General features: G+C 39.6%; 2 protein-coding genes across 3 annotated transcripts; both read left to right on the top strand.

The window, feature by feature from the left end:
* The first annotated feature begins 4,144 nt into the window (after positions 1-4,144).
* LOC143114316 (protein BTG1) lies at positions 4,145-5,529 on the top strand. Of its 2 annotated transcripts, XM_076275846.1 has the most exons (3): positions 4,145-4,382; positions 4,495-4,658; positions 4,778-5,525. In XM_076275846.1, exons 2-3 carry the CDS (start codon positions 4,541-4,543, stop codon positions 5,125-5,127), a joined length of 468 nt encoding a protein of 155 aa, XP_076131961.1. In that variant the 5' UTR covers positions 4,145-4,382; positions 4,495-4,540; the 3' UTR covers positions 5,128-5,525. The 2 variants fall into 2 exon arrangements, with proteins under 2 accessions (XP_076131961.1, XP_076131962.1); XM_076275847.1 differs by lacking the exon at positions 4,145-4,382 and having other exon boundaries at positions 4,524-4,658; positions 4,778-5,529.
* A 2,488-nt stretch (positions 5,530-8,017) lies between these two features.
* Positions 8,018-11,236, top strand: ognb (osteoglycin, paralog b). The gene is made up of 6 exons (XM_076277147.1): positions 8,018-8,392; positions 8,962-9,043; positions 9,469-9,633; positions 9,741-9,943; positions 10,041-10,133; positions 10,613-11,236. Exons 1-6 carry the CDS (start codon positions 8,225-8,227, stop codon positions 10,778-10,780), a joined length of 879 nt encoding a protein of 292 aa, XP_076133262.1. The 5' UTR covers positions 8,018-8,224; the 3' UTR covers positions 10,781-11,236.
* Positions 11,237-11,515: the final 279 nt, after the last annotated feature.

Genomic DNA, 11,515 nt, shown 5'->3' with positions numbered 1-11,515 from the left:
CACATCCACACGCGTACACACAAACACACACACACACGCACACATACACACAGGCACGCACATACTATCTATTATAACGGCCGATAAATAATTACAAATGAAGGAAAACCGAATATTGATTCTTGCATTTCCAGTATTGCTGTTACATAGTTTGTCCACCAGATGGTGCACTGTCTTGTTAATAAACTTGTTACTTCCTACAAGGACAACACAAGAGTAGTTTACAGCAGAAAATGTCTAATAAGGGTAGGAGCATTTTCACATGAAATGTAATTCTTATTTCTTCTTGAAGCCGAAAAAAACCTGAGAATGTTTATCGGACATGCTTGGTTTTTACTGCAGGTAGGGTATGTTAATCTTACACCAGCTTAATGTTATATAGGTAAAATAATGTTAGGCCTACTGTTATAGCATTGGTTGAGTGATGGAGACTAGTTTGATTGTTGGTGTATTTCTGAAAACATAAATGCAGCTATACCAAGCAAATTGATAACAGCACTGTAATTGTTTCTTTCGACTGTCATCTCATTCTTTTCTGACCATACTGACAGGAGCTAAGTTATGGTTTGCTAATGGAAGATAACATGAAACCATGAAAGATAACCTGTCTACGATGCATCCTAAACACCGAGCTGGGACATTTCTGCTTGCTAAGCTAAATAGGTTTTCAGAATCAGCTTTATTGGCCATGTTTGCATAAACAAACAAGGAATTTGACTCGGGTTAATCTCAAAGTAGCCTACAGCACTCACTTAAAGTAGTGGTTCTCAAATTTTTCTGTCATTCCCCACTTTGGAGGTAGGGAATTTACAAACCCCACATGACCCCTAGCCTGACGAGCCAGACCCACATCAAGATGTAGGGTCTGGGAACTCACCATTGGCAGTGCTCAATCTGAGGGGCGGGATAAAATGTTGGCTTTCAAATTACCTCTGCACGCAATGTTTATTGGTATTTTATGCCCCCAACGTTGTCTTCAAGGCAGCGTTGCCTGGAAGGCACTAGGTTAGCCATGGGTTAAGGTTAGGGTTGGGGTTAGGTTTAGGATTAGGTGCCTTTAAGTCAGCGATGGCAGCGCTGCCTGGAAGACGACATTGGGGGCATAAAACACCATCGAGTGCATGAGCGCAATAGGATAGCGCTACAACTCACGATTCCCATGCGTTTTCCCGCCAGCGGAGCTAGTTGGCTAGTTGATCAAACTTTTGGCAAGTTTAACTCGAGTGGAGCTGTTCGCCAGCAGCAGCATCCATCTTCTTTGTTTTAAAGTAGCAGGAAATTCACGCAGAACCATTGCAACTCTGCCGTCATTATGTTATTATGTTAAGCCCGTCCACCGACTCTATACATAATGTGATTGAAAAAGCAAAAATTATGTGATCTTTATTTCTTCCTTCATTTTTTACTCTATTTACACTTTTTCAATCTTTTAATCACCACAATGGTGTTATTAAGATTTACGGACAGCAGGACAACATTAGATGTCCAGCCTCTCAGACATCTAATGTGAACGGGATGATAGCCTACTGAGCCTACATACTAAGAGTTGAACAATATCTAGAGACTGCCTGTGATCGCTCAAGGCTAATTTATATCACTGTGAATATAATACTTACACAGGTGTGATGGCAAAACAACATGTGACCTGGACTCCACCAATGCATGTCTTTACCTGAGATACATTGATAAGCTGCTATATTATGTTTATAGACTGTATTCATCTCTCTTAAAATCAAATCTTCAATTGACCCCACAGGGACTTGATGTACAATGAAGCCACCAGCTTCCTTCTATCCAAGAGTGAACATCAGAGAAGATTTTAGACAATCATGGTGTCTGTGTAATCATCTTAACTTTTATGGTCAATTCATACAGATTTAGATAAGCTATGCTACTATACAGTTTTGCTTCCATGCTGTTTTATTATTTTTTGCTATGTTGGATGATGGACACCCTTCAGACCAAATGAATTAACAAAGATGTTTATCAACTAGATGTAGTGCAAAGCGGTACAAAATATGACAGCCGCTCAGTCCTGCACATTCTCTCCGCAAAAGAGCCTGTGTATGCCTGCATGTCTACTGTGTGTGTGTGTGTTTTTTTTGCGTATATGTGTCTATGTGTGTGTGTGTATGTGCATGCGTGCATATGTGTGAGTGTGTGCATACCTGTGTGTGTGCATTTATTTATGCGTGTGTGTGTGTGTGTGTGTGTGTGTGTGTGCGGTTGTGTGTGTTTTTTTTATGTGTGTGTGCCTGCATCTGTGTGCTTTATGTATCTTTATGTGTCCGTTTGCATGTGTTCATGAGTGTGTGTGTGCCTGTGTAGTGTACACTAAATGTACACATATATTAATTTATTGTATGGTCCCCCATGAACAGAATTTCAGAAAACATAGCATGCTTTTTCATTTTTAAATAGGTGGCATTATACATCAAATGAGTGGATATGGGATGGGTTGACATGGCCCCTGGAGGCCAAAATACGAAAAAAAAATTGGTCATTCTAGGCCAGGGGTGGGCAAACTGCATCATGTTAAATAGAGATGTTAAACTAAGTTAACTCTTAGGTATCTCCTTTGCAGCAGATCTAACGTGAACATGCGATCCATTTAATTGGGAACGCGTCTGCACTCGAGATCAGATCAGAGCCGCAGGTTCCAGCTGGCTTGTCATTGTTGATAATTGATATCTCCTTCTTATAAGAAACTTTTAAAAGGAAATCATGAAGGCAGTAGTTCCCACTATTGACCATTTAAAAAGTGTGAGAGGGCCATACCGTAGCAGGCAGAAGATCATTGAGAAATAAACGTGAATTAAAGCGACTGTCTTAAAGCGACAGTGCACAATTGATACATTTGTTAAACAGCATAAAATTAGCAGTATTTTTAAGCCATTAATATTTCCAAAGAAATACTTTTCATACTAAATTATAGGCTATAAAAATGTATTTTTTTATGTGTGTGTCGTGGGGGGGGGTTGTTGTGCGGCCCGCAGGCCAATTTTCAAAACCCAGTGTGGCCCTTGAGCCAAAAAGTTTGCCCACCCCTGTTCTAGGCCCTACAGTTCTCGAGATATTCACAGAAAACTGTGTCCGGCTATCTACAGGCCAGTTGGTGTACAGTCACTAAATATACCCATAAATTAATTTATTGTATGGTCCCCCATGAACAGAATTCCACGAAACTTGGCATGCATTCAGAGGGTAATAATGATACACCTCCAATTCCGTGCAGTTTTGACCATGTCAGCCAGAGATACCTGTGATTACAGCACCTCATTTTTGCTTTTTCATTTTTATCTAGGTGGCGCAACATACAAAAAAATGTGGTCCTCCTAGGCCCTACGGTTCTTGCTATATTTTACAAAAAAAAAACTGTGCCCTACCCTCCTTTCGGGGGTCCAGTCTGGCAGGGGGGGGCGGCAACGGATCAAAACGAAAAACAACGGTTCCGTGTCATCCTTGCGGGGCTACATGCCCACCAAGTTTCGTGCACCCCTGGTCTTTCAGTGTCCAAGGAATCGTTGACACAAAATTACTGAAGGAAGAAATGAAACATATAAAAACGGAAGAAAAAAACTTTCACTAAACCGATGACGCTTCGCTGTGCAGCGGTCATAATAAGAGTAGCTGAAATGCAGGCCTAGAGGCAATCTGCCTTCTAATGGAAATTCACTAATTTCTAACAGACCACAAGGACTCCAACCCTATGCTCTGATTAAACAACAACAACAAGGTCAAGCTCTCTTCCCTGGTTAATAAGGCTTACTGCTCCTCTCTAACTCCAAACACCTGCACACTTCACAGAATCACTAAAAATGTATCCTGAAAATCTAGAAGCCACGTTTGGACAGGCAAACACATTCTTGAATTTCCCCTAGGGATTAATAAAGTATCTATCTATCTATTATAGAGTTCAGAGAACAGTGATTCTTCAATTGTGTTTTCGTTTGCTGGGCCTAGATGTAGATTAGGTGTAGATATCCAATCGTTTAACTAGCCTATGTCGTTTTTGATATTGCTAGTGTCGTTTTTTAGTGTCAGCTCCATATGTGTCAGCCCCCCCCCCCCCCCTTGTCATAGGTAAACAGCCTGGAGGGCGTGTGCATTAGAATCACTATTATGACGTTGTCCTACATGACGTAGCGTGATAGGCTTTGTGACGTTGCCAAATGTTTACCAGCCAAGGTTCTTAACACTGGAAAAGCCCATCGAGCGCAGAAGTTGTTTTTATTTCCTGAAACGCGCGGGTTATTTTTTAAATCTTCCTATAAAAGAACGTCATTTTTTTTTACCGCTTTAGCAATCGAATACATTTAGATAACTCCATCAACAAGACTGGCGATACTCCGATCTACAATCAAAGTGGACAAAAGGAAAAGGTATGAGTGTCATTTGGCCCGCAGCAGGCCACTTCTACTTTGGTTTACACAGAGGTAATTCATGTAGTTTTTTTCTATTTTCTAACACCTTGGACTATTTTCAACGTTACAGGTCAACAGGGTATCTTAACACCCGATGAGAAATATTTGAGGGAAAAATGAAAACGGAAGTTTCAGCTGCTTCGGGCTTTATCGCCAGCTTGCTAAGAACCACTAGATTACTATCAGAATACCAGTTGGAGCAGTTCAGTTTGGCGCTGGAGGAAGCTCTGGGCGGTAAGTAGGAAATCTCTGGAGGGAAAATATCATTATAGGATAGGTCTTATGTCTATGGACGTGGCTAACAAACAAACCATATTGTGCTAAAATCTAACGGTCAGTGTCACACATTTCAGATCACTATCAACATCACTGGTTTCCCCAAGCGCCTTGCAAAGGATCTGGTTACAGATGCATCCGAATCAATCATAAAATGGACCCAGTGATCGGCAGAGCGGCTTGCACCGTTGGGCTCACCGTCGAGCAACTTTTCTCTTTACTTCCTAGTGAACTAACGCTGTGGGTCGACCCATATGAGGTTTCATATCGCATAGGAGAAGACGGATCCATTTGTGTTCTTTATGAATCAACTCCACCAAAACCAGCTCATTTGGACTCGACGGACTTCGTCAGCTGCAAGAATGGACTCAGAATCGGACGAACAAGTCCCTCAGAGTCATTTAACATAATGGCTGTTTCAAGTTAATGGGCCCATAGGTTAGGCCTACATTTTTTTTTTTTTTTCATTTTTGTTGACATGTTTTACGCACAAGACATCTTATTGCATTTGGTCTTTTGAAATCGTAGGATGTAGTGTTTTTCTTTTTTTTTTCTTACCTAATGTTTAGTTATTTCATGGCATGTTATAGTGTATTGTTACTGTGCAATGCAGTCATGACATTATTTTACACCTTGAAATGAACTATTTTCTGTATTTATAATAAAATGTCATATTCAAAAGCTATAATTTCAGTTAATTTGTATATTATTCTCTAGGCCTAGGACAGACGTCCTGAGTAAAGGTTTCAACTTGTAGATTAGGCTACCAGCTTTAAATATAGGTCAACAGAAGTCCAAGCTCAAACAGTGCGTTCTGATCATGATCAGGCCGACTACTGGGGCAGAGGAGCATCCCATATCTGGCTTGACACAGACACAAGTTAACAAATTCTATGCATGCCTTTTCATAAACAATGTGTTTGTATGATTTCAAGCCAGCCACCCATACGTGCACCTAGACTACATACATAAGTCCTAATGTAAATGCAATGTTTTTTTTATATATATATATCTGGTAGCTCACAGAGATAGGACTTCATCAGGGAAACATCTGACAGCTATTCCTAATCATATGCCATCCCTGACATTGGAGACTGGCTAATTGAAATTAACCATAGATAGTAATTCGTATACATTCCTCTAGGGGGAAGCATTATACAATTTACAAAAGTGTTGGATTGTTGGAAGGCCTGACCAGAGAATGTCTAATAAGGGCTCTGGCCTGACCAAAGCGGATGGTGGAGGTTATTGTCCAATGTTTATAACAATACCAGTGGTATTAAATGGTGCCTAAAGTGCTGGTTTAATGTGGTTAAAACAGTGTCATTTTTAAATGTTAAAGGTGAATAAACTCTTGAGAGTCTAATAAGAGGTGAATAAACTATTTCTGAAATTTCATAGGTGGGTAAACTGTGTTTACTTGTGTTTAGCCTCCACTCCATCTCTGGAGATGATTGTGGTGGCTATGACATGCTGCAGTGTATTTGAGGTGATATTAAACTCAGCACACGTTATTCCTATAAAATCTTTAAAAAATGGAATTGTAATACTTTCATCTTCAAACACCAAGCTGAAGTGGCTCTAGTATGTATGTGCTGAGACAGAAAGAGGTGTCGTGTTCAGTAATATAATGAATAAGTATATCCAAAACAAATAGGGGTCGTAACACCTTCCTCCTATTTGCAAAAACAACACGCTTCTGAACCATGGATAGACCCATTTCGGCTGAGGCCTGTCCAAAAGGTTGTACCAAATACAGACAAAACTGAGGGTTTAACTATGCTAAACACTTCCTCCGGGTAGTTGGCCAGCTCTAAAGGAATTTGTTCAAAATGTGCTTTAGTGATATTTCAGATGCAGACAGATTTAACATGTGTGCTTTATTTTTTTTCCCCTTGGCCAAAAAAGCAAAATGTCTATCTGCCAGACTGCTATTGTCCTCAAACCTAATATTGTTGTATTCAGATATAGTTAAATACATGCCTAGTCAAGTTTGGCTTTCAAATACTTTGAAACATCTGTTAAAACATTTATGTGGGACTATGACTGGATTATGGCTGCAGCGCACAGCTGCTGGTATGAGAATACACCTGAAAGCATCCAATATGTGTAAGAAAGGACCCGTCTGCAGTATTATTGGTGTCTATGTTTAGCGAATGCTTGTATTTTGGCAGTCTACAACTCTTTCTCTGGAGGGGTATGATTGTGTGTGTGTTTTGCAGACATAAAGTAGTGATAACATCAAGAAATAGTTCAGCTAGTGAGAATGTGAGTTGTCCCCCGCCTTGACTAACGTCAGGCTGAGACTTTGGGATGTTTTCATGATTTGTTCCTGTGATTTTTTTTGTTTTTTGTTTAATACTTAAGCCATCCATGATGAGACAGTGCCTTCTGTTTAAACTATTAAGTGATATTCTTCAGTCCCAGAGAGGCCACCAAGTTCATCCATAAAGCTACAGTAAAAGCAAATGTGAAACACATTTGGTGGATGCCATGTTTGCATTTTCTATCGCAGACATTTTAGCTGAAATTGTATTATACTTTTACTACTATGGAAAGTATGGCAAGTAGCACACACAGCCGTTTCCAGTGTGACTCACTGAGGATGAGGAGGTGGGGGAGGAAGGGGGTGGGGGTGGGTGTCTCTCAAAGCTAGGAAATTCTCAGAAAGCTCCACACCGAAATGCATTTCACCCTAATATAAGAGTTTTACATAAATGTTATAACTTTTCATATATGGTTCTCTTATATAAATATCAAAAGTAGATCTGTGGTTTGGAATGTGTTCACATAAACTGAGCTTCATCAAACATTATCAAAATTTACACTAGAACTGCCTATCATAAAAATCTCTAAAGTGGAAACCAGAACAAAATCACCTCATTTATTTCTCCTTTTCAACCTCCCAACTTCACTCAGCACAAACATATTCCGTCCAAAATTCCTGTCCAAATGATAATTTCCTGTTTGACTCCGTTCTACATTTCCACTGCAAACTTCCAGTCTTTTCACTTGGATATTTCCCTTCTGTATTGTCTATGCATAATTAAAATGTCACATTCTTGCATCAATATTTCCACTATGCTAGCAGTAGTTTCAGAAGGGGGCACATGGCGCCCAAACTCTTATGTCCTGACATGAACCTCTATATACCTCATAATAATACTTGTACAAAAACAAAAACGTGGCAGTGTCACACCACATTTTCATGATTTGAGCATATTAAAACTGAGGCACTCAGTCCTAAAACAAGGAGTCATAGACCTTTCTTGTAAAATTCCACAGCAGTAATATGAGTCTTGCATTTGGCCTATATGCTGCCAGACAAAACCCCCACAGCTTAATTATTTGTGCAATCTTGTCGGCACGTTTCAGAGAAGACAGCACACAGGGGGTTAAGACTACTTTCGTAATCGGTTACTCAACTGTTTTGGTCCAGGGAACCTGTTAGGAGGTTCTCATTTCGCTCAGAGCTGCGGCACGGTCCTGTCTCCTCACAGTCACAGCAATTATTGCCGAGGATAATGGACCTGAAGCTCTTGTTTTTCTCCGTTATATTTCTGTGCACTTCCCAGCTGTTTGCAACGGAAAAAAGTGCTCTGAAGCCCCATCAGCGCAAAGATGTGGTTATCAGGACAAACAAGGAAGAACTACTGTTCAACAACAGACTCATGGAAGCTAAAAAACCAAAGGTGATTTTTATGTTTTATTTTCTTCATGTATGATACATGGGCTATTGCAGTTATTTGTACTGAACTTTAAAAACAATGTCAATTCCGTGTGAAAACCACTGGAATTAGTAGGGAAAAATACAAAAACAACTATAATATGCTACAATTCTGACAATAAAATAAACATATGACCATATGCTACAAAGCTGTGCTTTTGGTTTTGGTGTGACCTGTCTGTTTTGGCTGTTGTGTTAAACTGAATTGAGCATCACATGATTGCTGCTGCAGACTTTTATGTCAGCAAAGATGGAAAAAGTCAGCAAAGCATATGGGGACAAAATCACAAAGACTGATTACCAAAGGGGAAAGATTATAATTATGCTGACTTAATTCACTTAATGGCTCATTTAAGATCTACATATAAATATATATTTTAAATAACTACGGTACTTTTAAATTACATTAATTAATCATTTAGATCAATATTTAAATATCAATACTGCAGTGCATATTCAGGGGGCAGCATTTTATAATAGATCAAATGTCCTGAAGGTAAAGCATACTCCATTTCCTCTGATCATATTAAACAGAAAAAGGTTGTGACAGCAACAGACTATGACAGCCCAGGTGATCTGGACCGTGGCTCCGATGCAGGTCCCAAAAGAGATGAGGGTATGTTTCAGTTCTGGTTCTACTTTAAGTTTAATCACTGGTGTTAACAATATAAGCAGAATTCGTAATTTAAATCATTCCATCAAATTTGCAGTCTCGGAAATTATTAAATGGACTGTGTATAAAAAAAAAACATGAATGAATAAGAGCTCCTACTAAAAAAAGACTTGGCTGTCAACTCCTGGGCTTGCAGGAGATCAATTCAATATGAACTGATAATAGCATGGGGATTGAATGTCCAGTTATATTACAAATTCAATTTTTCGTGATCCACTACATCATTGAAACTGTGTAACCTCCTATAACACTGAACAAGTTGAACATAATACTTGTTAGCATGACAGGGTATTAACAAGAGCTTGTCTTCTTCTAAGAGAGTCTGGCTTTGATGTTTTTCACTTTATCATTAATTTACTTGACTTTAGAGCTTCCCACTTGCCTGCTCTGTGTATGCCTGACTGGATCAGTGTACTGTGAAGAGGTCAGTCCTGACTTGACCAGCGTGCCTGCGCTGCCGAAGGAAACTGCATATCTGTATGCACGCTACAACAAGATCACCAAGATAACAAATAAAGACTTTGCTGATATTGGTGACCAATAATCCTATACAACCTCAAACATGCCAAAGATAACAATGATCAGTTTAAGTCAGTCTTTTCCTATATCAAAACATGTTTTTTTGTTCTCTCAACTGCAGCTACTCTGAGGAGAATCGACTTGACGGGCAATCTCATCTCCGACATCGATGATGGCGCGTTCTCAAAGCTTGATAACCTAGAAGAGCTCACACTGTCTCAAAACAGACTAACCAAGTTGCCAATGTTACCAGCAAAACTCTCTGTATTCAATGCCAATTTCAATTTACTGAAGACAAAAGGTGTAAAGGCAACAGCTTTTAAGGTAAGTTCACCTGTTCCTCTAGAGGTGAGGATATAAATCCATAAATCTGATGAGTGTAACAAAAAATCCAAATAACCATACACTTTCTAACATGCAGAAACTGACCAAACTGGCATACCTCTATTTGGCCAATAATGAACTTGAAGCAGTCCCACCACTGCCAGAGTCTCTGCACATTGTGCATCTACAGGTGAGATCATCATCAACTTACTCTGTATCATTCTATGGCCCCCTACTCACAGTTTAGACTAAGTCTGCCTTAAAGGCGCAGTCAGCGATTGCACAGGAAGTTTATTTATTAACAGACTCTTTTGTCCAAAACAATGTACATTATATTTTAACCAAGGACCAAACGAAACACATCAGAGAGGTAGCTCACCCCTCCCTTGAATATTCCCAGAGAAAGTCCACACAGGCTTTCGTTTTTGTTTAGGGGACAGGCTGTCCCCACTTTGTTTGTTTCCAGTTTTCGGAGCCTGGGCTACCTGCAGAGACTAGGTTTTTTACAGTGTACTCACGGAATTTGTAGCTAGTTGTGACAAGATGATTGCTGAATATGACAAAGAAAATGTGATGGGCTTGAAATCGCTTACGATTGCTGACTGCACCTTTAATGAAGTGATTATAGTAATTCGGTCTGACTTTGAGCCATTTTCTCTTGGGCTGCAGAACAACAACATAGCGTCTGTGACTGACGAGACATTCTGTAAGGGCAACAACACACACTACATCAGGTACAACTTGGAAGAGATTCGACTGGAAAACAACCCTGTTGACTTGGCCAAGTACCCACAGAGCTTCATTTGCCTACGATCTCTACCATTCGGACTATACTAGTGGTCAGGTGACACAGTGGGGAGGAGAGACAGTAACTCTCCTCTACTCTGATCTCTAGGTAGGATCAGTGTCAACGTAAGTATTCATTTGAGGGAATAAAAGCTGAAAATGGTCACCATGTGATAACATGATTGAAATTGGAAGACTTCTCTTTTTCAGTTATTAAAATATGGCATTGAAAGTAAGCATGTTGATTTACAAGTATTAGTCATTGCATTATGTGCTATATGTTCAAATAGCATGTGTATAAGCAGGTGATTTTATAACTTGAAATAGCAACTACTAATCTTTGGCAAGACACTCCTGTATAAGTTTATTTCCAGTGTCTTTGTGGTGTGGCCTGGGATGGTTACTGATATGGACAACTGATCCGCCAGCATGGAACTGCGTCTGTTATTTACTTGACAACAGAGGCCTCAACATCTGTCCAGAAGCATTTGATGTGGATCTTTTTTTTTAATACTGTTACGCACTAAGACAATTCACAGAACTGTATCTTTTGCTTTTACATTTTTTTTTTATTATTGTAACCATAATTTTACCAATACTGTGGCTTCCCTGAGAGGACATATCATTTAGGTTTAATTTAGGTTGGGTTTCATTGTTGAGGTGACACGTGTATGCTAAGAGGGGCTCTATAACTTGGGTCATGTTAAATAAAACTTGAAGTGCCTTAAGAAATGTCTACTCCTGTCTTGGTTTCACAATGCAGAATTGCAGAATCAGATGCAGCTT

Source organism: Alosa pseudoharengus, unplaced genomic scaffold (genome assembly GCF_046254945.1).
Source record: "Alosa pseudoharengus isolate Yale_2024_CS ecotype anadromous, Long Island Sound unplaced genomic scaffold, YU_APseudo_1.1 YU_APseudo_1.1_scf_9, whole genome shotgun sequence".
Classification (NCBI taxonomy): Eukaryota; Metazoa; Chordata; class Actinopteri; order Clupeiformes; family Clupeidae; genus Alosa; species Alosa pseudoharengus.
The sequence above is the reverse complement of the archived record's forward strand: the minus strand, read 5'-3'. Positions and strand labels throughout refer to the sequence as shown.

Coding starts and splice junctions, on each gene's coding strand:
- LOC143114316 (XM_076275847.1), top strand. CDS start 4,541: ATGAAAACGGAAGTTTCAGCTGCTTCGGGCTTTATCGCCAGCTTGCTA. Junction 4,659..4,777: donor GCTGGAGGAAGCTCTGGGCG/GTAAGTAGGAAA, acceptor CACACATTTCAG/ATCACTATCAACATCACTGG.
- ognb (XM_076277147.1), top strand. CDS start 8,225: ATGGACCTGAAGCTCTTGTTTTTCTCCGTTATATTTCTGTGCACTTCC. Junction 8,393..8,961: donor TGGAAGCTAAAAAACCAAAG/GTGATTTTTATG, acceptor CATATTAAACAG/AAAAAGGTTGTGACAGCAAC. Junction 10,134..10,612: donor TGCACATTGTGCATCTACAG/GTGAGATCATCA, acceptor CTTGGGCTGCAG/AACAACAACATAGCGTCTGT.